At 43.8% G+C, this 27,886-nt stretch overlaps 5 protein-coding genes across 5 annotated transcripts in view; 2 read left to right on the top strand and 3 right to left on the bottom strand.

Annotated features, from left to right (window-relative positions):
• The first annotated feature begins 172 nt into the window (after positions 1–172).
• kgd4 (alpha-ketoglutarate dehydrogenase subunit 4) lies at positions 173–3,930 on the top strand. Its single transcript, XM_083644478.1, has 5 exons — positions 173–460; positions 770–871; positions 1,325–1,388; positions 2,167–2,375; positions 3,279–3,930. Exons 2-5 carry the CDS (start codon positions 818–820, stop codon positions 3,294–3,296), a joined length of 345 nt encoding a protein of 114 aa, XP_083500604.1. The 5' UTR covers positions 173–460; positions 770–817; the 3' UTR covers positions 3,297–3,930.
• A 1,051-nt stretch (positions 3,931–4,981) lies between these two features.
• pdxp (pyridoxal (pyridoxine, vitamin B6) phosphatase) lies at positions 4,982–6,919 on the bottom strand (the record flags this gene model as incomplete). Its single annotated transcript, XM_083644767.1, has 2 exons — positions 4,982–5,316; positions 6,322–6,919. 2 exons carry the CDS (start codon positions 6,917–6,919, stop codon positions 4,982–4,984), a joined length of 933 nt encoding a protein of 310 aa, XP_083500893.1.
• Positions 6,920–9,786: 2,867 nt separating this feature from the next.
• Positions 9,787–15,785, bottom strand: LOC310784281 (UDP-glucuronosyltransferase 3A1-like; the record flags this gene model as incomplete). The annotated part of the gene is given in 12 exon segments (XM_083645297.1): positions 9,787–10,054; positions 10,851–11,070; positions 11,523–11,608; positions 11,758–11,903; positions 12,069–12,277; positions 12,710–12,874; positions 13,123–13,286; positions 14,456–14,576; positions 14,787–14,888; positions 15,259–15,352; positions 15,356–15,393; positions 15,770–15,785. Coding segments are annotated over 12 exon segments (1,629 nt in total).
• A 732-nt stretch (positions 15,786–16,517) lies between these two features.
• The window catches only part of spef2 (sperm flagellar 2), a gene marked incomplete at both ends in the record, with an annotated part of 31,456 nt that continues 20,087 nt past the window's right edge, over positions 16,518–27,886 (bottom strand). The window contains 14 exons of the mRNA XM_083645296.1: positions 16,518–16,523; positions 17,744–17,866; positions 18,122–18,331; positions 19,320–19,490; positions 20,330–20,422; positions 20,532–20,714; positions 21,202–21,308; positions 21,846–22,002; positions 22,263–22,335; positions 22,677–22,815; positions 23,218–23,328; positions 23,585–23,735; positions 23,844–23,906; positions 24,280–24,361. Coding sequence (XP_083501422.1) covers positions 16,518–16,523; positions 17,744–17,866; positions 18,122–18,331; positions 19,320–19,490; positions 20,330–20,422; positions 20,532–20,714; positions 21,202–21,308; positions 21,846–22,002; positions 22,263–22,335; positions 22,677–22,815; positions 23,218–23,328; positions 23,585–23,735; positions 23,844–23,906; positions 24,280–24,361 — 1,669 coding nt within the window. The remainder of the gene's footprint in view (positions 16,524–17,743; positions 17,867–18,121; positions 18,332–19,319; positions 19,491–20,329; positions 20,423–20,531; positions 20,715–21,201; positions 21,309–21,845; positions 22,003–22,262; positions 22,336–22,676; positions 22,816–23,217; positions 23,329–23,584; positions 23,736–23,843; positions 23,907–24,279; positions 24,362–27,886) is intronic.
• LOC310784230 (E3 ubiquitin/ISG15 ligase TRIM25-like) overlaps positions 26,132–27,886 on the top strand; it is a 2,453-nt gene continuing 698 nt past the window's right edge. The window contains exon 1 of the mRNA XM_083645248.1: positions 26,132–27,886. This exon is cut by the window's right edge and continues 698 nt beyond it. Coding sequence (XP_083501374.1) covers positions 26,138–27,814 — 1,677 coding nt within the window. The 5' untranslated portion in view covers positions 26,132–26,137 and the 3' untranslated portion in view covers positions 27,815–27,886.

Genomic DNA, 27,886 nt, shown 5'->3' with positions numbered 1-27,886 from the left:
CTGGTGACACATCTTCACATGTCAACAGTCTCTGTTGCGTCCCTCTGCGTCTGATGGACGTGCACTGACCACGTGATCAAGTTATCCTTCGCCTACCCCCCGCTTTTTGTTTTTTTATTCTAGGCGAAGTGAAATTAAGTAGATAGGCTAGCACTAGCACATAGCCTGTCATTGACATTTTCTGTAAACACACATACAACGTGTTGTAGCCGAATAAGGTTTTTCTGTGGTGTATAATGTCAGGTTTGCTATAGCGGTATCGATCCTCGGCACCTGCCATTTTATTTATTCGAGGCTATATTATATTATTTAAGGCGTTTTGTTATTATATTCGTAGATATCCTGTCTTGAAACAGCGGTAGCATGGCCTGAGCACTTGACCTACTGGCAGAACAGGACACTAGTAGTTCGGAACAACAGATACACTCCAATATCGGCTGCCTGCCATTTCGCCAGAAAGGTAAAGGTTTGGTTAGGTAAGGTTTGTTCTAACAGCTAAATTAAACTTCAACCATTTAGCTTCAACTTTGTATAGCATTGATATATGCCTCATTGTGTAAAGTGTATGCGTATATAGATGCATAGCCTTGCTGTATCTCCTTGACAACACGTCTGCTTTTTGCTGCCTCTCATCATCATCATCATCGGGATGGTGGATGTTTTCCTCTGCCCCTTTACCGCAAACAGTATGCTGCCTGTGGATGGACATTGCATGCTATGGTATGGACTGCATTACAATGACACCAGCTCCCTCTTGTGGTCTTTTTAGCAGCTGCAGTTTTTCTTTTCTACCCGGAAATAAACCTGTGAGGTCATCATGGGGAGCAAAGTCAGTTCCAAAATGGCAGCTCCCACCGCCCGAATAATTCAGGTATGGTTATTACAAGTTCCACTTCTCTCTAGTCTCTCTACCACAGCTGTATACGTTACTGTGCTCCAATGAACTATGTGAACGATAATCCTGCTTATTTTTTCTGCGTAAATGTTGATGATTCATTTTGGTGTGGCTTCATTTTAGTGGTAAATCCCATCCGCCGTACCCTTGCTAATGTCCTTGTTGTTGATCCACAAAATATCACCCTGTTTACAACAGTGTTGAGACTAAACCCGACAAGCCTTTTACTAGCCAAAGTCATTGTCAATGGTGAATTACCTTTCTGTTGTTCTGGAATCAACCAGTCACCGGGCAGCTTTGTTTACGAAGTAAACATGTATAAAAAGCATTAGCGTTACTGTAATCTTTTTTTAATGGATTAAAACTATTGTCATTCTTCACTGGCATGAGTCATGACTGTCATGTCTGATTTGGATGTTGTTTTCTCAGGCTGTGAGACCTCATGCCCCTCTGATCAAGTTTCCCAACAGACATGGCCTCCCCAAGCCAAATGGTGAGTAATAATGAGTATGTTAGAAATAATGCATGGGTGAATGGATGGGACGTATTAAGAAGAACCCATTAGCTTATTGCTTAATAGGCAGACATTATGGATAACTGTTCAAAACGTAGACAACGTAACTTCATGTTGAGGTATTTGTAGTGCAGCTACAATGCAGTTAGCTGGACATTTTTCAGCTATCATGGGGGATTTTTCCTTTAGCGAACCTTCTGTGAATCTAAACCTAGGCTTGTGACGCATTCGAGTTTTTCTCAGTCGCTTAGGTACATTTCTCAAGTCATCCTTAACATTTACAAAACAGGCTGTGCATTTCTCAAAACAATCCGTTATCCGTACAAACATAACCATGCAATGGATTACCTGCCCGTAACTTGGTCAACATCCTTAGTTGATCTCTCATAAATATTTATGTCCAATGAACATGTCAGTTAGTGCCATCAGAATGACATTGTGTCATTGTTTACAAACAAGATAGTCAATTTTATGACAGTGAGTGAAAATGCACAAGACTGCACTTTTTCTGTATGGCATTTCACCAGTACAAATTTACATATTACTGTATGTGGGAGATTGATTGCAATAGTTTGGATAGTATTCACATTTACGCTTTTACAGTTTGTACTGTAGTTGTTTTTAACAGACCATGCTCCCAATGATGGAAAACCCGAGTCACAGTGACAACAGACAGAAAGTGTTAGGGTCTAAGTTTTTTTCCTTCTGCTTCTTGAATTGCTTTTGCAGACAGTGTTGTTCTTTCTTTCTTTTCCAGCCGAAGACATACTGAAAACATTAGCAGTTAACGTTCCACAGCAGAACTCTCCCGGTTCCTCCTCGGCAGCAGCGTTTCCTCCACTATCAAGACCTCCAGGACCTGTGACCCCACTTCCCGGCACACCAGACACCCTGGCCTCCATCCATCTGCTCCCTCAGAGATACCGCAGGAGACCGCTGGCAGTGGAGGAGATAGACTACATCCAGGTGAGGGGAGAGAGTGAAAGTGAGAAAAAGTACTTCTGATTTGATCCCTTGTTCAGCCAAAGCCATTGCTTACATTGTTTGGGTGCATTTATCAATTGGGCTGGGTTGTTGATATGAATTGTTGTTGTAAACCCTTATCATAGCTGTTAAAACAGTACGGTTTGACTTTGTAGGAATAGATATCATATTCTCTTTCAACTAGCGGAATGCCTGTCTGCAGTGTATCACAGCCATTGTTAGCTCACTCACTCACTCACTTGCTCACTCACTCTCACACACACACACACACACACACACACACACACACACACACACACACACACACACACACACACACACACACACACACATACATACACACACATACAGAGACTTTGCATTCTTATTATGGTTCTGATTCTGATACCTGTTGGAGCACACAATTACTGGCCATTTAGACATTCCTCGCCCACAGAGTTGGCATGCAGCTTCTCACTCTCTCTCCCCAGAGGGTTTTTATAATCCACTTCCCTGGCTGATTCCAACTCCGCTCAGCTCTGCTCCTCCACTCAGATGAGCTCCGTCAGTAGATAAGGAATTTTTTGCCCATTTAGTCTGTCCCAATTACCTAATAAACCCCCCCGGCTATGTTAGGTCATCCAGAGAGGTGCTCTTTACATTTCCTGAAAGATTCAGCATGATCACATGTAAAATGGCATAGCTGTCGTGAACACAATTTGTTCTCTCACACACAAACACTTCGCATTCATATGTGTGTGTGTGTGTGTGTGTGTGTGTGTGTGTGTGTATATATATATATATATATATATATATAGTATATGGAGACATATAAATTATCAACCGTATTGATATAATGCACCACTGACAAACACTTTTGTTATTTTTATCCTCTCTTTTCTGCAGCGTGGTGGACCAGAGTGACACACTGCGACTCAATGAACACAACCAAAGTCCTTATCCGGGGAAATCAGTACGTGTCTTTGCTTAACCCTGTTCCTCAGCACAAGAGGACCTACTGCCACACCACATCAGGCATTATCTAGAATGAAGAATGACATTATTCATGTTGAAGATGTACATATGGAGTTTATTTTTAAACATTGTGTAGAATAGATGTTATGCTTGATTGTATTGTATCTTGACTGAACATCTTCACTGCACTTATTATAGCTTCTTGATTGTTATTTATAAGCAAAGCAAACATGCATTTCATATATCTTCTGTTTTCAAACCTTGACCGTTGGTAGGATTACTCTGACAAACATACAGCACATTATTCTCTGCTTTTTTGTTTTGTGTCGTCAATGTGTCTTTGTACTTCACTTGTGAAGTCGCTGTACGCAGATACAAGGGCCAGGCTGGAGCGCATAAAAGATTAAAGAAATGTACCGTACGGTCCCTTTTCCCTTTTATGGCTTCCAGTGCAATAAATAGACTTCTCTGTCTTGAGGAGTTTGGGGCTGAACAGGCCTGCAGGGATGCTGGATATCAAGCTGCAATAGAAACTGAGTGGAACGCTATTGAGTTCATGTGAACTACTGGGTTTGAATGATTAAAAGGCTCTTATAATGCACTGTGTTGTTCTTGATGTAGACATCCATGTGATGCTCGATGGAGACCGATACAGGTGGAAGGTCAGCACAACTTTGTATGAACTGGTGTCTTCAACAGATGAATCGAATCACATTTCCAATTACTTTCAGGCATTTATTGTACCTAGTGAGTTGCTGACATGCAGTATATGGTAAAGATTTAGCAGTATGACTGGCCACCATGAATGTGTTCCAACAGTGGGAATTCAGAATCAAATTTCTTTAGCGAGAGAACAATAATTTGGCACAGGTAGCACAGCATTACAGACACGAGAGAAAGGCCAAAAGAGAAACTGAATTGGCTGTCTGACTAGCAGATTGTCTTAGTCTCGCCTACAACTGTCAAATCTAACCCAAGTTTATTTTATTGTTTTTTTGTTCCTCTTATTGCCATTATTACAATTCATAAGGAAAAAGCTCACACCCAGTCAAACACACATAAGAGAAAATCATTCTCAGCAAGTTATTTTCTGCCTTTTGGCAATGAGTGAGCAGCCAGGTCTGAAACACACCATGGATTGATAAATGGCATGACAGAACAATTCACCGCTTTACAAAAAATACCTTTGAATATGCAAAGCCTAATATCAAACACAACCTAGAACCTTGTTACGGACAGGAAAATGCAATATAGTCATAGGAACACAAACGGTAACGAGGGCCTGTCTAAAGTCACAACTGGGCACAAGACGAGAAGCAATACTCGGGTATTATTATTATTATTATGCACTGGGATACTCTGACATTTTGTCTGATATTCTGTCCTAGGTACGTTCACAAAATAAGTGGACAATAAAATAACACCACCCAATAACCTTACTAAGTCAATAATACGTGAGGCATTCAGTTACATGAATGGCGCCAATGTTATGGGAAAACGGAAACAGCATCTCTTTCAATTCTGATAGCCTTGAATGAGATTGTGTTTTTTTTGCAAATACAGGAACAACCATTACACTTATAATGTAATATAAGTAATCTAATGTTCCATACAAGAAGCAACAGTGACACTAATCAGTCCAGTTCCTCAAAAGCAGGCAGGAAGTCTGCGATGGTGTCCACCACGTAGTCGGGCACCAATCTCTGTTTATGGGAGAGCTGACTGTCTCTGTACTCCTGGGCCTCCTCCATCTGAGACACCCCGGTCAGGGTGAGCATGGTGTCCAGGCCGCAGTTGGAACCGAACAGCATGTCGGTCTCCAGGCGGTCCCCCACCATCAGACATTGGGCCGGGTCCATGCCGCTGAACTGGCTGGAGATGCACTCGAACATGAAGCGGCTGGGCTTGCCGATAACTGTGGCCTTACGACCGGAGGCCACCTCCAGAGCCGCAATGAGGCAACCAGAACCTGTCAGAGAGGAGAGAGAGGGGAGTGGGCAGGTGGCAAGCTGGATTCAAGTTAATGTGAGTGACATGACACCCCCACCCCTGTGTGTGTGTGTGTGTGTGTGTGTGTGTGTGTGTGTGTGTGTGTGTGTGTGTGTGTGTGTGTGTGTGTGTGTTTCAATGAAAGAGGGAGAATGGATTCCACTTTGAACCTTATTTACTACTGTAGATAGGGACTAGTGATAGGAGTGGAGGGTCGGGTCGCAGCAACTTGGATCCTCCACTATCCAGGCAGTGAAACACACACTAATACAAGGGAGGGGATGCAATATGCAATTCATTTTCTGAAATGTCTTAGGGTTGGGATAAATTAATGGGGGGGGGGGGGATTCTGATAGATATCTGGTAAGAAATCACCACATATAAATGGTAAATGGCCTGCATTTATATAGCGCTTTTATCCAAAGCGCTTTTACAGTCAGTAGGTACATTCACCCAGAGAGGGGAATGGGCAGGTGGCCAGCTGGATTCAAGTTCATGTGAGTGACATGACACCCCCACCCCTGTGTGTGTGTGTGTGTGTGTGTGTGTGTGTGTGTGTGTGTGTGTGTGTGTGTGTGTGTGTGTGTGTGTGTGTGTGTGCGTGTGCGTGTGTGCGTGTGTGTGTGTGTGTTTCAATGAAAGAGGGAGACATATCTCAGAGTTTACACATAACATATTCGTAATGCATACATTATGACTGAATCAGTCAATGGACTGAATGCATTTTATTTTTTTATGTGATTCATGATGTTTGAGTCAAGGGAACCTCAGTCGAATTTAATGAAGTTCAATTCTGTTTCATTTCATTCCAATTCAATTCTGACAACATACACGGATAATTCCCCAACCCCAACCCTGATGTTAATTGGCAATAGGCTATATAGCTTGTTTTTGCAAGCTCTCATGCCAATATAAAGCACACTGACTGAACCACGGACTGAACTGCGGCTCAGCAGCGTCACCATCGGTCATCATCATACTGTACCTGGCAGTATTCTTCCACCTGACAGCGGGTGCCATGGGTCATTGTCAGTGGCCAGAAACAGACAGTCTGGGTCCCTCAGGTAGCACGACGCTTTGGCTAATTTGAGGAAAGTCAGTGTATCGTCATGGCCAACCAGCACTGCCTTGACATCTGGAGCCAAGGCGCAGTTATAGATGGTGGCGTCTGGTGCGTCGTCCTCCTCCACGAAGGGGACCCCGGCGTCCCGCAGCTCTTTGCGCATGGCGTCGCAGCCGAGGACGAACACCTTGCCCTGGATCTTGGCCACGTCTCTCAGGTACAGAGCCGAGCAGTACGACGAGCTGAAGATCTGCTCCTGCATGACGTCGGTGAAGCCCAGGCGGTCGAACTTGCTCAAATAATTCTCCCGCGGCCTGGTGCAGTTGTTAGTGACGAAGAAGACATATTTACCGTGCCTCATCAATGAATTGACCACATTCGGCGCGCCCGTTATGGCATCTTCTCCATGCCATATCACCCCATCACAGTCGAAAAGGAAAAACTCCTTTGCCTCGAGTAAATTTCTAAGCTGAGGACCGCGGATTTTCTGACAGCCTTTGAATCCTAAAGCGCCTGCCATCCCGACGACTGTCTCCTCGGTCTGCTGCGCTTCACCTCAGCCTGTTAATGATTCCCCATGTCGAAGGCAGCTGCATGCTGCTGGTAGGACAACGACTAAAATATTGTAATAAATAAAATCAAAATAAATCAATGTCAGGAAATCACATTGCAGAGTCCTTGGTCTGCAGGCTAGGCTACATAAACACTGACATCTATCCCCGCCTCTTTTGTCATTACTGACCAATCAATCTGCAGCGCTCTAACCAATCAAGATCGTTTTCTATTATAAAGCTATTACATCAATACACTCCACTCCCAGTATTAATTGGTGCCTTGTGATTGCTAGTGGACAGGTTTAAGGATGGCACTAATGAAAATCTGTACAGCACTAACTCATAACTCTACTGATATATTTCATACAGAAAGTTAATAGTGAAACACATTACATTTATAGAGTACAAGAGGCCTTTGACGAAATTCTATGACAAAACATATATGTCAAGGCATGACATTATGCGAATTTTACAAATTTACTTTCAGTCAGTGTACTGAGAAAAAAACTGTTAAATAGGTAGTAAGTAATAGCATGATGTAGGCCCAATACCTCAATGGGCAGCTTTGATCACATACTGCATTTTGGGGAAAGACATTTCAAGTGGCGTAAAACGTGTTTATATTAATTTATTTGTGAAAACATTTATATACAAATGGTATGGTTTGTCAGACAACAGTCCACAGTCAATTATTGACGGAGAGAAGAGGGGATGATGGCACAGTAAAGTCACTCTTAAGCCTGTCTGACTGGTCACTAGATGGCGCTCTCTAACCCCTTCTGTGGGTGTATTCAATTTTGATTTTGAACAAGGCTGATTAGAACTTCAGAGCACAGTGAACTGGATTACACTAGAGTAGACAATGTACGAATAATATAGAATAGAATCCTGAAATGAATAATTCATATTTCTTAATTTCCTAATATTATAATACTCGACTAAGATTACATTTTACACTTCAGCAGATTAAAAGGAATGTGAAATAGATTTTTACACATCAATATACTATACCAGAGCAGACCATACCTAGAACAGAACAGAACAGAACAGAACAGAACAGAACAGAACAGAACAGAACAGAACAGAACAGAACAGACTAGGGTAATTGAGGTGTAAGATCTATGAGATAGATCTGTGACGTTTGTATTCACTGGTGGCTCACATAAATCTGCAGTCTAAATCTTTTTACAGGTATACTTTAAAATCCCCAACTTGCAAAATCGAAAAGAATAAATTAAATAAACAAACAGAATTGTAAAAGTCTAGTCCCCCTATTCTAGCTAATTCATTCAAAACCTATAGTTACAATTCTGTGCACGTGTCTTCTGCTATGCTGTCTTTGTTATTCTGTGCTATTCTGCCTTCTGTCCCTCCTCCCTTCTGTTCCTTTCTGCTTTGTTTCATCCTGTCCGTCTCTACTGTACTGTACTGTACTGTACTGTACTGTACTGTACTGTACTGATCTGCTTTGTTTGCTCTGTTCTCTGCTATTCTGCCTTGCTCTAGTTTGCTCATTTGTAGTCTTTTTCTTTTTCTGTCCGTTTTTGTCCTGCCCATTTCAGATTGCGTGCGAGACAGAGGAAGACTCACTGGCACCTGCAACTGCCAGACAAACAGACAAATGAAAAGCAGAGACAGAACCAAGGAACACACAGCTGAATGGGCAAAGAACAAGCCGCCCTAATTGGTCATTATTTCCTTGCTAATCTATATTTTCCTTCCTGCTGACCCCCAACACAGATGCGGGGAGGGGAGGGGGAGGAGCAGAGGGGTCCTGCCAGCAGGCCCGGTCCGGTCAGGCCGGGGTGCTGACCGTGAACATCGGAGTGCGGCTCCCTTTGTGCTCGTGTCTCGCTGAGCAAGGCAGCAGAGGGACAGCAGAGGGGGGGTGGGGGTCAGAGTTGGGATTTGCAGGTGGTGCAATAACTGAAGAGCCAGTAGACCATAATGCTACCCAAAACACACACACACACACACACACACACACACACTGACCTTTGCAATGTAGAGCAGATTATAGAAGGGTCAAGTGTGTTGTGTAACAACATATACATACACACACACACATATACACATACACAAATCATGCAAGCATCACACGCACGGGCATGCGCGCGCGCGCGCACACACACACACACACACACACACACACGTACACACACACACGTACACACAGGCACCCTAACTGAGCCATGCTCCTGTGCTGATGCTTCAAAATGGCAGCATGTGTGCCATATATCGTTGTGGGGGGTGTGTGTGTGTGTGTGTGTGTGTGTGTGTGTGTGTGCATCAAGCCACCCCTGGCTGTGTGTGTGTGTGTGTGTGTGTGTGTGTGTGTGTGTGTGTGTGTGTGTGTGTGTGTATACATCAAGCCACCCCTGGCTTGCAGCACAGCCAGGTCAAAGCAGCAGAGAGGTGTTGGACATTGTGGCGCTGCAGTAGACACAGTGGCGCTGGGAAGGGAGAGGACAAGACACTACTGTACAAAACTTCCAGCAACACGGAAGGTTTTTGTATGTTGACTGTTTTGCAATAATAATATAAATGCCTTCACCTTTATATTTTCAAGTCAGATGAATTTGTTTTTGCAACTCAGCCCTCTGTTGCTTTATTTCTCATGCAAAAAAAACCTTTGTATGGGGAGTTAGTCAAGCATGGATTTATTGATTGATCGCCTACTACAGCATTTTAGAGCAGCAACAAATGATATTTAAAAAAACTGTCACGATAATTTACAGTGTTCATACAGCATACAATGCAGCCCCTGAAAAACAAGTTATACAAAACTGAGGTATAGATTTGAACAGTATCCCTGAGTGACAGCTTTGTGCCATCATTGTAGTTTTTCGTGTTCATCCTTGCAGTTCCTGCTCCTACAGAGAGCCCAGCAGAGAAATGCAGGTCCCAGCAGCACCAGGGAGAAAAGCAGCACCAGGTCCAGCAGGCATCTCTGGTACCAGGGCTGAGTGAGTGAGACGGGCCGCAGGTGAGCCCCGCCTCCACAGTGCAGGATGTGCTCCACCCACTGGCTGAGCCGCAGACCTGGAGGGAGTGGCTGTGAGCGGTGGATCCTGCTGAGGGCCAGAGCTGAAGACTTGAACCTAGAGAAGGAAGGAGGAAGAGGAGAGGAGAGGTCAGGGCTGAAGACTTGAACCTAGAGAAGAAAGGAGGGAGAGAAGAGGAGAGGTCAGGGCTGAAGACTTGAACCTAGAGAAGGAAGGAGGGAGAGAAGAGGAGAGGTCAGGGCTGAAGACTTGAACCTAGAGAAGGAAGGAGGGAGAGAGAGAAGAGGAGAGAGGCAGAGGAACCGCATCACGATTGGCACTGCTCCTACCCAGGCGGCAAGCTCGGGGCTGGGCAGATGAAGCCTATGTGGAAGTGATCAAATCTGTAGTTCCCCGCATGGCCACTTGAGACTGGCTCCAAAAGGGAGTCATTCTCCGTTCACCCCAAGTTAAAATGCCCGACTTTACAACAGGATTAAACATGTTTATAGTCTGGTTCAAAACACAGTTTTGGTCTATATCTAATTTCACCTTTTATGACAACTGTACAGTGGGTGAATTTTTATATAACTCACCCATTTAGAGTAAAATATACGATAGAACAGACTATGTTTTTGGCGTGATTGACAGGTCGCCTGTCCAGTGATCGCGCAGCTCGCCGATCATGGACCAATAGCAGGCGGAGAACCTCCCCAAGATGGCAACGGCCACACTCCTATACTCTAGGCTTCAAAATGGGAGTCCAAAAAAGCACTGGGTGACATCATGGTGACTCTGTCCATATTTGTTATACGGTCTATTGTCCATCCATGTATCTATTCATCCATCCATTCATCCATCCATCTATCCATTCATCCATCCATCCATCCATCCATCCATGGCAGGTCCATACCTGTTGTTCTGTGTGAGCGTGTGAATGGTGGAACTGAGCAGGGCCCTGGTGATGTGTGTGGGACTGATGGTGAGGCCCAGGCCCTTTGCCTCGGCCCTCACCACGTTATCAAACTGGTCTCCAAACAGAGGGATTCCCAGCACAGGGACAGCATGGTACACCGCCTGCAGTAAGCTGTTCTGACCACCGTGAGTGATGAAGAGACGGGCTTTAGGATGGCCTGAGAAGCAGAGAGAGACATCGCTTCATTAGGATTCCAGGAAGTAGATGCAGCAATGATCCTTCTATAGTCCATACAAAGCCAAATGGGTCATATTTTGCCTCTCTTTCTTCACCATATTATCTTTCCATGACTAGTCTGTTTTGTCGAGAGAGAGAGAGAGAGAGAGAGAGAGAGAGAGAGAGAGAGAGAGAGAGATACAGATGCAATCGTTGTAGAAATCTCATTGTTTTCCTGCAGTGTTGCAGAGGCCCAATACTAAGCCTACTGCAATCTGCCTGACAGGACACATTTCTACAATTCAACACTTTGGTTCCATCTCAATCATTAGAGGCCACATTGAACACTGTGGTAACTAGTATTTTGATATGATTGTTTTGTTAACAGCTCAAGGGGTACATAAGACAGCAAAGGGTCAGAAGACTGACTTAGACAATGATGCCTATTCCTACCCAGTAGGTCATTCAGAGGCAGCCAGTCCACCAGCCTGAGGTTGGGAGGAATGTCCAGGTGAGACGGCCATCGCTCATGGTCATACCTAGGTTTGGAAAAACATTGAAAGTTATGGCAACTACCTGGAACAATGAATTTGTTTCTGTCTTTGGGGGACAGATTTAATCGTGTCATAGTTCAATCAATCAATCAATCAATCAATCAATTCAAATGCGAATCTCATCATGCTTTTACCTCCAGATGACACCCTGAGGGACCCTGGAGAAGCCGGCAGTCAGATCCACCAGCAGACGGTCTACAGAGACGGAGGAGACCATAGAGCCCAGGGTCACCACAATGAAACCTGTCTCGCCATAACCTGAGATCCACAACTCCAAGTCCTGAAGTGTCGGGTGAGAGAAAGGGGGGAGGGAGGAGGAGTGTAGAAAAAGAAAGGGGGGAGTGAGAAGTGAAGGGGGAAGGAGAGGAGGGAGTAAAAAAACAGGTCAGTTAATTTAAAAACTTGACTCTGACTTCTTCATTGAATAGAATAGAATAGAATAGACCTGATCCAGAGGCTTTGCAGGTTTGTTCAGCAGGCCTCCCACCAACACAGTGTAGGGCATAAGAGGCTGGGGGTACTCCAAGGAAAAGTCGGTGTTGAAGGCCCAGAGCTGGGCTCCATGGTAAAACTCCTCCAGACCTCCGGGGGGCGAGCCTGAACCTAAGTGGCGTTCCGATACTTCCCTAAATTTCGACCACACCAGTTCATGGCCTTGGAGGTGGGGGGTGGGGGGGCAGGAAAAGGCAATCAGAAAGCAGAATATCTAAACAGAAGTAGCAACAGTGGAAGCGCCCAGTCACTATAACTGCTATAACAATTTTACCTGCTATAACTTGTCGGACAGTATTAGCCAAACCTCCACTTGCTAGTTGCAACTAATCCAATACTTCACTGGGAACTCTATCAGGATGCATTGGAAACTATATGGGTGACTCAGGAAAATGCCATTACAGTAAAGTTTCATCTTTAATTATCTCCATGGAGAAATTAGGCTGTTGCAGATGCAAATGGGATAGATCAATGATAATAGCACATAATAGAGCGAACGGGGTAGTGTAAACATTCAGAATGTACAAGCAAAGAACAACCATCTCATCTTTGACAGTATGTGATCACCTCCTCCGCAGCACCATTCATTCTTACCTATGGGAGCCAGGAGAGAGTAGAGGAGGTTCTTTGCACGGTCCCAGAGGTCCATGTGGTCGGACAGCCGGGAATTGAAGACTGGGACGTAGGAGAGCGGGCTGGGGAGGCCGATGGACAGAGGGCCGTTCAGAGTGCCGGGGTAGAAGGCTACATAGTAGACACCTGGAGCAAATAGAGTCAAAGACATAAAGGATTTGAGCTGATGTTTATTTATCCATGACTGTTGATCAGGGATGATATTATGTTTATCTCATGATACGTATTGATACGCTATATGGACTTCACAGTTTGATGCAACCATGATACGATGTAATAAAAGCACTGCATTTCAATATTATCCCAACCCCACTTTGATAGACTATCAGCAACCTTTGAAATTCAGACAATATTAATCTGTACAGTAGATGTACCAAGTTTGTGTGCCAGGATGAAGGAGCAGGGGTTGAAAGCATCGAGGATGGCGATGTCATAACGTTCCCCCCGCAGGAAGGCCACCATCTCTCTGTCCCCCAGCAGCCTGTCACACTGGTAGGACAGATGGCCCATGAAGTTCAAGAAGTTAGTGAAGTTATCCCTGTGTGTGTGCATGAGAAAGAGAGAGAGAGAGAGAGAGAGAGAGAGTGCGAGGGGTGGGGGGGGGGGGGGGGGTGCAGGCAGAGTGAAGATGGACAAGAGGAAGGTGAAGCTCTAATGGACTATGCTTCACTTATAAAGGCAGCAGATGGATACTTAAGCTCAGATGACACAATACTATCACCTCATAGGCTACTGTCATGATACTAATCACTTGGTTGATATAGTAGACAGGCAATTAACTTTGACAGAAATATCATGAAAAACCCGTCCTCAAATAAATTTAAATGAAAAGAATGTAACAAAGCATGAACAGGCTTTACTCACAGCCACTTCCTCATTCAGGCCAAGATCATTTAGGGTCATATTGGCAAGTATTATTTTGACCACCAAACAAAACTTAACAACAAAGGTTACTATAAGGCCATTTACACCTGGCACCAACATGCGTTTTCTGTGATTAGATTGCAATCAGATTGTGCTTGACCACTTGAAAGTACAGGTGTAAACGCCCCCAAGACACATTGAGGATGGATTGCGATCTGATCGGCCAAACCACCTCCAGAGGTGGTCAGGGACGCATTGCGACCACATTGAAAAATGCAATGGGTCCTCTCAAACCACATATACAGCAACAGTCACCACTGTTTTTCCATAACCCGCTCTACTCTATCGAGCTTGCCTGAACATATCACAATCAGATCTCAATGTGGACACTGGAGACACATTAATATTGTACCAGGTGTAAATGCAATCAGGTTAATGTGATCAAGCACTATCCGATTGCAATCTGATCACAGAAAACGCATGTTAGTGCCAGGTGTAAATGGCCTCTATGTCATTCAAAACTGATATGATGATATGATAATGCTGCTCTGGAGTGCTATAGTTTTCTAAGCAGACCTTATCTCAAAAATCTATAGGGAAAGTGCATCTTGTGATTTTCCCATAATTCATTGAGATTATAGTCATTGGCCTTGGCAGATTCTGGAGTAAAGTCCAACAAAGACACAAACTAAAGAGTTTCAAACTGCTAATGCAAGACCGGACTCAAGTTCAAGAGCAGATTTGAGTAGTAAAGTTACATCAGTCATAGTCAGTGTTTCTGAGATACAACCAGGACTGCAAATCAACCCAAGTCTACTAACATAAAGCCAAGTGTCAATGTACCTGCCCAGTAAAAATTGTGTTTGTTGCTCCAGGAACCAGCCATTGTATTCTTTAATGTAGCTCTCTCCTAAAGACCAGGTGCTAGTCTGGTAACTGTCTGCACGGCCTGCATAGGAAAAACCTGGGAGGAATTCAACAGTTGTTGCCAAGTCAAGGAAGTGAATGTAATTATGTGTATCTGCATTATGAATGAAGTTTAGGAGACAGAAATAGACAAAGATCTCGTACGGCACAGTTGGATAGCTAAATTAAGAATGTAAGAGAGACCAAGAATGAGGAGAGAAAGTACTGTACAGTGTGTGTGTGTGTGTGTGTGTGTGTATATGTTTACCTGTAATAAGAGGGTTGCCCAGCTGCAAGAGCATGCGGACCTCATGGCCACGCTGGTGGAAGTTATGAGAGATCTCATCCAATAACAAGTAGTGACTTCCCCCTGGAGACAAGAGGTGAAGTCATTCATATTGTTTGTAACATATTATTTAATACCCATGTCATACATATCTCATTTGTTTAATTTCTGCTACAACACATTTTACCAAATCTGCTCTACATGATCAGTAACTAAAGGAGAAAAAAAATACCTATACCTCTCATTGTATTCTCACCTTATATAAGATTAAGTATATAAAGTATATATTATATAAGAATAAGTGTGTGCATTCACAAAAATGGGTCTGGGAATGCAAAGCCAAAAAATAAAGTTGAATTTTATTACTTGACTCACCAGTATGGAAATTGCAAATATTTTATCTTTTTTTTAATCAGTATTATTACACTTTTACTATCATTGCTCCCCTACTCACCAATGAGACAGACAGTCAGGATCTTGGCAGACTGAAGGAGAGGGAGAGCCAGGAGAGAAAACGCCAAAAACACAATCCCCATGTTGTTATTACATTAACACACACTGACAGGCAGCCAAAGCCCTCTCAAAGTTCCTAAAATAGAATTCCAATGGGATGAACTTTGGAAAAAAGAAAAGAAAAATACACCTTCCAAAAATAAATGGACAAGTTTTCAAAAAGCAATTGAAATTATGTGAATGAGTAAGTGTGAAAGGTTCCTTGTGTAAACAACAGATCTGGGGTATTCTCTCTGATAATATTGTCTGGATCACATCTCTATTTTATGTCCAGCTCCACATAAAGTAGGAAATTATGGAGGGAAATGCAAGAAAACTAGAATCATCCAAAGAAAACAATAACCTGGTGTCTACAAATCCCAGAATTACCACCAGAAAATCACATTCCTGTTCAAATGGTTTTGTATGAGCGGCAGGTTCGGTCTTGAAAGTGGTGATATCTCAGATCCTACTCAGCCAGTAGTCCATCTACACAGTGTCAAGGTGGCCGTGGGGGGAATCCAAAATCCAAGATGGATCAAAAATGTTTAGTTTAACTGCAAAAGGTCCGGTGTTCAGGTGTTGTTTTAATCCTGCTTCAATCAATCCAGGTTTTGAATGCAAGTTTGCGAGTATGAACGTGTCTGTATTATGTGATGTGTGAGCAGCTCTGGTTTCTCTAGAAGTCAAACACTCAAAAGTCCAGGAGCACTGGACCTGCAGCGATAATGAAAGGGAGGGAGAGATGGAGAGAGGATATAGGGTCCCACCCCCCTTTGTATCAGAGAAAAGACAAAGGGAGAAGTCATACTCTGTCAGGGGAGCTGTCTGCATTGGTGCTCGACAGAAAGTTCAATTATAGTATATAGTATACCGGTACTATAGTAATAGACTAGGTTCAGATCATACAGTACAACATCAAAATCAGTGTATGCTGACTAATGAAATATCTCGTTAAAATTGTCATCAACCTTACCTACCTCCATCTGCTGAAAATGCTAATTATGATCTTGAGTCAGTTGGACACAATCTTACCCCAAATTTGAACAGAAAAATGGGGAAATCACAAATAATATCACATTTGTTTGATGATGATGGCCATCTGCAGTATTCCAAACATGTCTGCAGGAAAACAGACTTTGAGATGATTTCATGTAGTAGAGGATCATAACCACATGGTCTAGGGCGAGAGTGGAGAGGGTGAGAACAGAAAGCCCTGAGTTACAACTGGACGGCACAGAAAAAGGGTGATAGATGTTTCAGTATCAAGTGAACTGAGAGAAGCTGCCACAAGGAATAAAGTAGAAACTATTTCTCACATCACATCTATCTAGTATATCTCTGGAAAGGAGATCCATAAATGTGGGATTTGATTGACTAACATCTGTTTATGGCACCCCCATACTCATGATGCAATAATGCCTTTATGAATAAGCAACGCTAGCTGATGACTTTAATAACATTTTGTTCCCCAATCAACATGCACATTGGGTTAATTGGGTGCACAGGCAGCAGTGACTGCTAAATAGACTAGCTAGCATAACACATCAATGCTGAATGGACTGCGGTAGGGTTGTGGGAGTCCTAGCAGGCCGTTGCTGGCAAGTCAGGCTTGACATGTGGGTTAGGCTGGACAATGAAGTCATTGTAGTCCAACCAAGTTTGGCTGCGTCACAGAGGTCATTAGAAAAACAAGTCAGTCAGAAAGACTGCTGGAGTGTATCCGAGAGAAAGAGAGTCAGAGGGGTCAGTCCTGCCATCACCAATGTTATTGTTGTGATTTCCATCATTATGTTGTCATTCCAATCTTCATCAACCATAGACTTTTCTATAAGACAACTGAATTGGGTCAATATTGAATTACTACGGCTGCAAATTTATTGACTCAATACTCAAATACAGAATTAAGGACAATTAGAGGAGTATGGTAATCATTTCAAACAAATCGTGAGAATATTTCCCAAACATATTTCATTTCATTTTCTAAATCAAAGTATTTATTTTCAACCATGTAATTCTGTGCAAAAAGATAATGCCAGGCCATGATGTGGACAACGTTGTGTGCGTCTTATCGTTCAGCAAACTGTCGAGCTCTGCACTTCTCCTTCATCCTGATCGGCCCGCAGCACTCTGTGAATGTCCTGAGAGAGAGAGAGAGAGAGAGAGAGAGAGAGAGAGACACACATATGGAGAGATAGAGAAATAATAAAGGATGGTGGGGGGGCAGAAAGGTGAAAAGGGAAAGCACAAAAAGAGAATTCCTTTAAGAAATAAAGACAACTCCAAAATGGAGGTTTCTTGAAGACTTCTTCTGTAAGGCAGACAGACATTCTTGAACGTCTCCAGAAACACACCAGACACCAGGCAGGCAGTAACTCATTTTAGGTCCAAATACAACAAACAATGCACGAGGGGAACGGATGAAAAAAATGCATACAGAGACTTACTATGAGCTGGTGGTGTGTTGAGCCCTCCATCAGGTCCTGGATGAAAGGATGCTGAGAGAGGACTGAGAATGGGACATGGTCTTCAGGCCTGTAGCCCAGCTCTCTGAACATACGCACCAGGTTCTAGAAGCCAGTGGAGATGGAAAACAATACTATGAGGACAAAGTAAATTTAATATCAGCTGGTTTATATACAGTAAATAGGTCCACAGGCTTCTAGCCCAACTGTGAATATATGCATACAGCAGATACTAGAAGCCATGGGATAACAAGAAATAAAAGAGAACGTGATTGAAATAGAATGTAAAAAATTAGTTGAGGTCATGTGTGCTTCTGTGAAACTTGGCTCAAGCTGGGGCTACTTGGCTCAGCGTTGTACCTCACTGTGCTCCTCGCGGCTCTCGCAGCCTGGAAGGAAGCGGTTGTATCCTTTGCTCTTGGTGCCTTTGTGACAGATGACGGTGAGGAGAGCAGGGATGGACACTCCCTGCTCCCCCGCACCCAGAGCCTCTTCCTCCTCCTCTTCCTCGGGCTCTCCCTCTAGTCCTGAGGACCCAGACTCTAAAGCCTCTTCAATATTGGGAATAGACTGCATACACGACACAAACACACAACACAAATGCATACATGTATTGCACAGACACAATTGTTGGTAGGGCTGAAGAGAAACATTTACACCTACTTTGTATAGACCAAATCAGCGGGGATGTTTACATTTACTTCCGGGTACCCCTGAGGTCCACACATTATAATGGCGGTGGACGGCACAAACTGACGTGTTGAAGACAAAAACAGACAAAGAAGACAAAAATGGTTCGTCCGTGTTGTGTTGTTGTTTAATATCATTCATAACAACACTTTCACTAATGTTAGTGGAGACCAGACTAGCTAATTTACCTGTTGGACCAGACCAGAGTAGACTTGAAGCTAAATTAAATTAACGTGGCGTCAGTAGCTCTGTCTGTAACGTTAACGAGTCTGCAAAAAAACTGCGAGTTTGACAGACAAACAAACGTTATTAGCTAGCTAACACTACATAAAACAAACACAGAAGAAAGGCTAGATACGTCGGACAAGCATGTTTACCAACCGTTTGAGCATTTAAATTGAAAGTAGTCGGCCGAAAACAGCGAGAGGGTTTGACAGCATTTATTTGACAACACGCACATTTAAACCTGCCGCCTTCCCCAAGTGGTACCCGGAAGTAAATTTGTTTACATGGTGACGTCACGGTGATTTGGTCTATAGATTCGTGGAATAACCGTGCAGTGTATGGAGTGTGATGCGGTGGAGGCTGTGCAGCCATTGCGCAGCATCGCAATTGCGGCCATTAATTGGTGTTTGCATTCTTATTATAGGATGCTAAAATAAGACATTCATTCCAAAATGAGACAACCACTTGGAAAACCTGACATACATACAAAATCATTGCTGGCATTAAAGTAAATGGCTGCAATTAAAATCCTGAGTGATCTAAAGACCTTTGCTTAGGATCTGTCCTTATTGTTATATGTATTTCATCTGAAATGCATTGCATCCGGTTTCATTCACTTTTCTGTGTAAATTCATTTGCTCACCTTGACAAGATGGCCGGTTGAGGGGTGCTTGAGATGTTGTCCCAGCACCAGGCTGAGTGCTCTGATGAAGCCCTGGGCAGGGTCAGGGTGGGCCGCCAGGTACCGCAGCATGGACACATAGTTCAGACGAGGAGGGGAGCAAGAGCGCTCGGCAAACAACTGAAAAAAGAACTGAGAAGGGAGGGCAGAGAGAAATATTGCATTGTTTGATTTATTAATTCCAATGGGGTTTGTTTATTGAGATAATACATTTAAGTAAATAAATGGAGGTTAGTATGTCTGGTTAGTAAATATGGAGCATGATCCCACATCCCAGGTTATTCAAGAGTTCATCAAGCCAAAAGGATGACCTGTTGAAGACCATACTGTATCCTCTGGAGGATTGCATTTTATGGTTGAAAATAACAGGGTAGCACAGCAGTAGATTCCCTGCCTACCAACACGAGGGTCGCAGGTTCGAGCCCCGCTGTTACCTCCAGCTTGGTCGTAAATCCACACTGGCACCAGTGGCCATGTCTGTAAGTGGGAGGGCGGGTTAAGGGCATGTGTCCTGGTCACTGCACTAGCACCTCCTCTGGTCAGTTGGGGCGCCTGTTCGGCGGGGAAGTGGGGGAGAATAGCATGATCCCCCTCCCACATGCTATGTCCTGCCAGTGAAATTCCTCGTCAGGTGAAAAGAAGCACCTGGTGACTGCACATGTATCGGAGGAAGCATGTGCTAGTGTCTACAACTCTCCCCAGTACGGCAGAGGGGGTGGAGCCACGACCGGGACAGCAGCAGACAGCAAGGATTTTTCCTTGGTAGGGTAGAAATTATATATGAATTATGAATTATGAAATATGAATTCGCTTGTACATGATCGTGACAAGCTCCCTACTGAAATTAAACTGTTTTAGGTGAAATCTCAGGGTAAGATGACCCAGGACAAACGCTGGTGTGAAGTACGCTTGGCAAGGCAGACTTGGGCAAGTGGACATTAGGTGGTAAAGTATTGTAAGTAGTTAGTTACCTTGCGTAGGTTTGCCAGGCGGTCATAAGGCAGAGGCTCAGACGGGTCTTCAGGGACAGGCTGGACACTCTCATTAGGAAACCATAGCTCACTCTGGTGATAAAGGAGGAGGGAGGTATGGACCAGAACCTTCTTGTTGCAGGAGGCTTTCTCTACTTACTCTGCCATCCTACATAGAGTACACTCTTTCTGTATGACTAACCTTTAGGTACTGTTCCTCACTGATATAGCCTGTGTTATTGGCATCTGCTGTCTGGAAGCGGCTCAACACAACCAGCAGCTGTGTTACAGAGGGAACTGGCCAGGGGAGGGCAGCGCTGAGCAGGAACCGATGCCAGTCCAACAGCTCAGAGTCTTGACAGAGTAGAGAGATCATCTCCATCAACTGAGGAGAGGAGAGGAGAGGAGAGGAGAGGAGAGGAGAGGAGAGGAGAGGAGAGGAGAGGAGAGGAGAGGAGAGGAGAGGAGAGGAGAGGAGAGGAGAGGAGAGGAGAGGAGAGGAGAGGAGAGGAGAGGGAGAGTCATATAATGTATGTTGTTTGTGAAATGACCAGTTGGCAAGGATGTAAGATTTTTTGTGTCCTACTTACTTGTGAATTCCTGTGCAATTTTTTGCCGTCAGCACAATTGTGTTATTCGGTTAGAAATGTGTTTTAAGACATTTTGACCCACACCTTCAACATTTTTGTTACGACTCAAACGGCTTAACAGCTTAGAGGGTCCCTTAATTTTACTGATTTTAGTGGTAAAAAAAAACATCCGCTCATTCTCCAGAATATATTTTGGGGCACCATTTTTACATTATCTTCTTGTGATCCAGCTTCGGCTCTTGAGACATTACTATATCTAGAAAACAACACGTAGCACCCTACCTGTGTTTCAGTCATGCTGATCCAGGGCTCAGGCAGGGAGTTGCTGCCCATGCTGACAGAGGTGATGTCCTGGAGCGCAATGGAGAACTCAACGCTGGACATCAGGCCTGAGAGGCAGAGAGCGACCGCCAGAGAGGAAGAGAGAGGATGAAGATGGAGACACAAGGGAATTGCTCTACAAAATAGATTTTAGTCAGTCAAGTTGCAGGATGGGAGGCTAACGTTGTCATCTCCCGGCTGGCACCAAAAAGATTGACGATAACACTTTACAGGGGTCACTAAATGAAGACAGTGACAGTGACTTAAACAGTTAACTAAGATATACAGTATAGTAATCATTTACTAATGGTGTTAACTAGGTATTAATTTATACATGATTTAATAGTTTATGGTTAGTTAATGGCTATGGTGAGGATTAGGGCTAGGGTTAGTTAACTAAGCGTTAGTTAATGCTTATTAAGCAATGAGCATTAAGCATCAATTAATGCTTATTAAGCATTAACTAACCGTTAACTTAATGACCCTTATTGTAAGTGTTACCAGATTGACTAGATTAACTCAGCCACAAAGGAATTTCACCTATTAGCGGCTGCTATTAATTGCTCCCCTTGCATGTTAATGAGTTGTAAGCATTGTGTGTGTACCTGATGGAGCCACGTCGGATAGCTGTTGGTGCAGTGACTGTAGCTGAGCCACAGTCAGGGTGGAGTGTGTGGCTTTCTCCAGAGGGGTGGGGCGGGGAGGGGGAGCGGGACTGGCCACCACCCGCAGGTCTCCATTCACATAGAAGTCAGTGCCTTCCTGGTGGGAGAGAACAGGTTTATTTTATTTTGTTATTATATATTATTATATATTTATTAATTTATTTATTAATTTATTGGGGGGGGGGGGTACAGGTAGAATGGTGAAGGTTTTTGATTAGTAGAGGTTGTGTCCTGCATGTAAAACAGTAAGGAGGAAAAGAATACCTCCTGTATTTAGTACCACACTAAACTTATTTGAGGTATTTATACATTTGTCCAAGTTACAAAACACTGTACAATTAAAGAGGCATTACACACCAACATCAGCTCATTCTGCAGCTTAGCGCCAGACTCGATGTGGTGGCGTACCACTTCTGCTAGTCGGTCAATACTGGAGACAAACAGACAAACAAACAGATAAACCATCATACACATTGTGGATGTACAGTATATGTGTATGCATCTACATGTAAATTACATGAAATGACTACAAAATACATACAGCATCTAGCACACACAACACAAACACTGATCTCTCTTCACTTCTCTGTAAAATTCTGCAGATACATAATTTTTTTGAAGTTTGCTTACACATGCATGTATGCGCGTGCGCGCACACACACACACACACACACACACACACACACCCACGTGTGTACGCACACACACACACACACACACACACACACACACACGCACACACACACACACGCACACACACACACAACATACCTGTTCATTTCTGCAAGATAATGTGCTCCTAGCCACTTCTCCATATTGCTAAAGGTCTCCTCTGCTTTGCTCTGCAGGGAGCGCACCACCACCAGAGCACAACCTCTCACCAAGTCAATACGTACTTTTACTGCATGCTCTGGAAAACACACACACACACACACACACACACACACACACACACACACACACAGGCATACAAATATATAAGCATAATATGCAGCATGTACACACGCACGCATGCATATGCACACATGCAAATATACACACAGTCACACACACAAACTCGTACACATATCCTTTGTCTTATAGCCTACAGTTTTCCAAATAGGACAGTGTAGGAATGTAACACCTTGATAATGTGTTAATATGATAATGTAGTATATTGTAATGTGAAAAAACTACTGTGTGTGTGTGCGTGTGATTGTCACACACACACGCGTGTGCGATTGTGAGTGTGTGTGTGTGTGTGTGTGTGTGTGTGTGTGTGTGTGTGTGTGCGTGTGCGCACACGTGTGCGGTTGTGAGAGTGTGTGTGTACCCTCGTGGTCCAAGGCGGCAGCATACTCCTTGTGTATCTTGGTTCTAACTTCTCGTCTCTGAATGTCCTCTGAGCTTTCGGGGCTCGGCTGTGGGGGAGGAGAGGGGGGAGCTAGACGGAGAGGGCGAGGACGAAGAAAAGGGGCAAGTCATCATGATAAACTAACAAGTTTATGATGTGCTAATGTGACAAACTGTGAGTTTCTATCATTTGCACCATTGGGGATAGTTTGTTTTGACCATCTTGATCTAAGCAGAACAAGCTTGAGCTAACATTTTATTCTGTTTCTTTGATTTTATACGCCAACATCGCGGGTTACATTTTTTTATGTATTTGAAGTTGTACATTTTCTCTACAGAGGACCTGCCTTTCTTTTTCCCTGATGACTTCTTGGTTTTATCCTTTGTGGCACTTGCAGAGGCCCCTGAGGCCTTCCCCGTCCTCTCCTTCTCTTGGTGTCTCTGGTTCTCCTCACTCGCCTCCCCCTCCACCTCCCTCTGGTTTGCGTTTGCTGACACCTACACACGTATAACACATGTGACTTAGAAAAAAAGACAAATGTGTGCGCACTGCGCACATACACACACACACACACACACACACACACACACACACACACACGTTACCAAGTTGTTGATGGATGTGAGTGCTGCCTCATAGATGTTGGAGATCAGTTTCTCGTCAGGTGGCTAAGGAAGAAAAAGACGTGGGTCAAAATGAGTACATACAACCTAAAACAGTTCATTCATAAAAAGTAAGATTAGATGATTGCAGCAAATACAATATAGATACAACAGAACAAATATAGAGCCCCAAAGATAATACAACAAATAACTCCACCGAAAAAAGAAACTGAGGATAATGAAACAAACTAATTTCATACATCCACAGTGCCTTTGACCTCTTTGTCAAACCTGCGGTACCATCTGTTAATAAGTATAGTTTTGTAAATAGTTTTGTAAAGAACAAAATCATTGACAGAACTTGAGAAAGTGAAATAGAGGTAGAAGAAAGCCTACAAAAGAAAGGCACACTGTCACTGTGAATGTGATGTGAACTCACCGTATCGAGCTCTGCCTGCTGCTGACCACTGGGCTTGGAGACAGCTTCTGAAGAGGGAGGACGTCTGGGGACGAGGGGGATACTGAAGGAGAGACAGAGAGACTGTGAGGGAAAGAGACAACATCCATGTCATCTGCATGTGTATATTATGAAGGAAGCATGAGGTGCAACAGTGCTTCTCTCTTCTTACACTTTAGTTTTCCTCTTGTCCTCTCCATCATCTCTCTTCCCACATGCACTTCCGGTCGCTCGCTCAGTACTGCTGGGAGAGTCATTTTCCACAGTCATTATCCACGAGGAGAAAACCTGTTCACATCTCATTTCATTTCAGGATTACTATTCAGTCAGAGTAATAGTTAGCTTCTGTGATAGTCCTACTACTGTAGTAGTGCTGTGCTATAGTATAGTCATGTACTACTGACAGCACAGAAGTACCCATAATCACAGCAGAGAACATCTTCAGAGGTATTATGGCTTTCATGTCGCTTTCAAGTTGGCGACACATCAGCATAGTCTGAACATTTTTCTCCACCTGCCTGCTTTTTGGAAGAATCTATAAAAATTGCGAAACAGTTCCTTCGTTAGCACATGCGTTGGCATAGCAGCCAATACAGCACAGTTAGCTGCTGTGCTGTATTGCAATTATCACCAGTGTTGAATGCATGTTTACGCTATCAAACTATTTGGCTGAAAGCACATGATGTAGAAAATAGAAAATCGTGATAGGAAAATATTATTTCATGCTTTGTAGTTTTTTACTAATTGCTTGTAAATGAGAGACATTATTGGAAAGTGCAATCGTGGGACATTATTGGATATGGATGTGTACAAAACATAATCTTCTAAACCACAAGTAATGAATGGTTGAGTTCAGTTTAGTGATGAGTTGACGATCAACCCGTATGCAGATTTTGAGTTGTGTTCGTGAGGGGGGGGGCACCAGATGACAAAAATGAATTTTTTTTAAAAAAAGACTAAAGGACAATATCCTGTTGTTGGTACATTCATCTTGTTTCTCCTGGTCACCCAGATGGCCAATTTAATCAGCAAAAACAAAAAACAAAAAAAACAGAAAATTTTGCAACATACATTTACTTCTCTTCTCAAAGAACAGACTGGCTCCAGAATGTACAGAGCCACAGAAGAAACCTCAAGAACAGCCTGTTTCAAGAACAGACACACACACACACACACACGCACACGCACACGCACACGCACACGCACACGCACACACACACACACACACACACACACACACACACACACACACACACACACACACACGCACACACACACACACATTTGCAGACACAGACAAAGGTGTTTGATTTTTTTTTTAAGAGAGCACCATACTAAATAGTTTTTCTGTTCAATCTAACTTTATTTATAACACATCTTACTGAAGCCACTTTACAGGGAGGGACTGAAGCTTATTTTAAAATGTGAGGGGAAAATAAGGGGAGAGAGAGAGCGTTTCTATTTTGACTTGTCATAATCGTCTCTTACTTAAACTAGAGCTAAACACACATTGCCACTTTCAAACCCGTTTTAAACGGCTCCTCTTCCTGGAATAAGCACAGCCTGATAACCCCTCCCTCTTCTTCCGGGTCTCAAACAGCCAGTGCGAGCCAGTTCCATTCTGTCTAGCTCTTTCCTGTTCCCACCCCTTTCGCAGATCTGCCAGTTTAAAGATGGGTGTAAACAACATGTGAACTGCAGGAGCTGACAAGCCCATTCACTGCAGATCAGCAAATAAACATGAACAAAAGGAACAGACTTTTTTGGTTTGGATCGCACAACTTGTTTTTTTTCTTTTGAGAGCATAGGACACACTGACTCACTGTTATTGAGAAGTGAAATGGCGCAGCAAGGAATTCAGCTGGACAGGGAGAAACTCTGCTGTTCGATCTGTCTGGATCTACTGAAAGATCCGGTGACTATTCCCTGTGGACACAGCTACTGCATGAGCTGTATTAAAAGCTGCTGGGATGAAGAGGATCAGAAGAAAATCCACAGCTGCCCCCAGTGCAGACAGACCTTCACACCAAGGCCTGTCCTGGGTAAAAATACCATGTTAGCAGAGTTGGTGGAGGACCTGAAGAAGACAGGACTCCAAGCTGCTCCTCCTGATCACTGCTATGCTGGTCCTGAAGATGTGGGCTGTGATGTCTGCACTGGGAGAAAGAGGAAAGCCCTCAAGTCATGTCTGGTGTGTCTGGCCTCTTACTGTGAGCAGCACCTCCAGCCACACTATGAATCCTCTACCTTTAAAAAACACAAGCTGGTTGAAGCCACCATGAAGCTTCAGGAGAACATCTGCTCTCGTCATGATGAGGTGATGAACATCTTCTGCCGTACTGATGAGCAGTGTATCTGTTATCTCTGCTCCATGGATGAACATAAAGGCCACAACACAGTCTCAGCTGCAGCAGAATGGACTGAGAGGCAGAAAGAGCTCGGGATGAGTCGGCCAAAAATCCAGCAGAGAATCCAGGACAGAAAGAAAGACATCAAGGTGCTTCAACAGGAGGTGAAGGCTATCAATCACTCTGCTGATAAAGCAGTGAAGGACAGCAATAAGATCTTCACTGAGCTGGTCCGTCTCATTGAGAAGAGAAGCTCTGAGGTGAAGCAGCAGATCAGATCCCAGCAGAAAGCAGAAGCAAGTCGGGCCGAAGAACTTCAGGAGAAACTGAAGGAAGAGATCGCTGAGCTGAGAAGGAGAGACGCTGAGCTGGAGCAGCTCTCACACACAAAGGATCACATCCATTTTCTACACAATTACACCTCGCTGTCACGTCTCAGTCAATCTAAAGACTCACCCAGGATCGATACCCATCCTCTGCGCTACTTTGAGGATGTGACTGCAGCTGTGTCAGAGGTCAGAGATAAACTACGGGGCATTCTTACAGAGGAATGGCCTAAGCTCTTACGGACAGTAACTGAAGTGGATGCTTTACTGCCACCACAGCCAGAGCCCAAGACCAGAGCTGAATTCTTACAATATTCACGTCAAATCAGACTGGATCCAAACACAGCGCACACACGTCTGTCATTGTCTGAGAGGAACAGAAAAGCAACATTAATGGCAGAAGGACAGTTCTATTCTCGCCACCCAGACAGATTCATTGAATGGTGTGAGGTCCTGGGTACAGAGGGTCTGACTGGACGTTGTTACTGGGAGGTGGAGTGGAGTGGGAGGGCAGTTTCAATAGCAGTCGCATATAAGGATATGAGCAGGACAGGGGATGGAAGTGTATTTGGAGAGGACGACAAGTCTTGGGCATTAAATTATTGCAAGAGTTTTTGTCAACACCACATACATAACAATATCATAACTCCCATTCCAGACCTTCTGTCCTCCAGAATAGGAATGTACCTGGATCATAGGGCAGGTATTCTGTCCTTCTACAGCGTCTCTAAAACCATGACTCTCCTCCACAGAGTCCAGACCACATTCACTCAGCCTCTCTATCCTGGACTTTGGCTTTATGATCGTAATGGAGACACTGCTGAGTTGTGTAAGCTCAAGTAGACAGGTTATTAAAGCACCAATGTGTTAGATTCTGTTGTTTAACTTTCCTCACTATTGTGTTTTTTAGTTTAC

This window comes from Poromitra crassiceps, assembly GCF_964638095.1.
Source record: "Poromitra crassiceps genome assembly, chromosome: 10".
NCBI classification, from domain to species: Eukaryota; Metazoa; Chordata; class Actinopteri; order Beryciformes; family Melamphaidae; genus Poromitra; species Poromitra crassiceps.
Note: the sequence above shows the minus strand (reverse complement) of the source record. Positions and strands in the feature narration are given on the sequence as shown.

Excerpts from the sequence above, each read along its gene's own strand:
- kgd4 (XM_083644478.1), top strand. The coding sequence starts at position 818 with ATGGGGAGCAAAGTCAGTTCCAAAATGGCAGCTCCCACCGCCCGAATA. Across the intron at positions 872-1,324 it reads CCACCGCCCGAATAATTCAG|GCTGTGAGACCTCATGCCCC; the intron begins GTATGGTTATTA and ends TTGTTTTCTCAG. Across the intron at positions 1,389-2,166 it reads TGGCCTCCCCAAGCCAAATG|CCGAAGACATACTGAAAACA; the intron begins GTGAGTAATAAT and ends TTTCTTTTCCAG.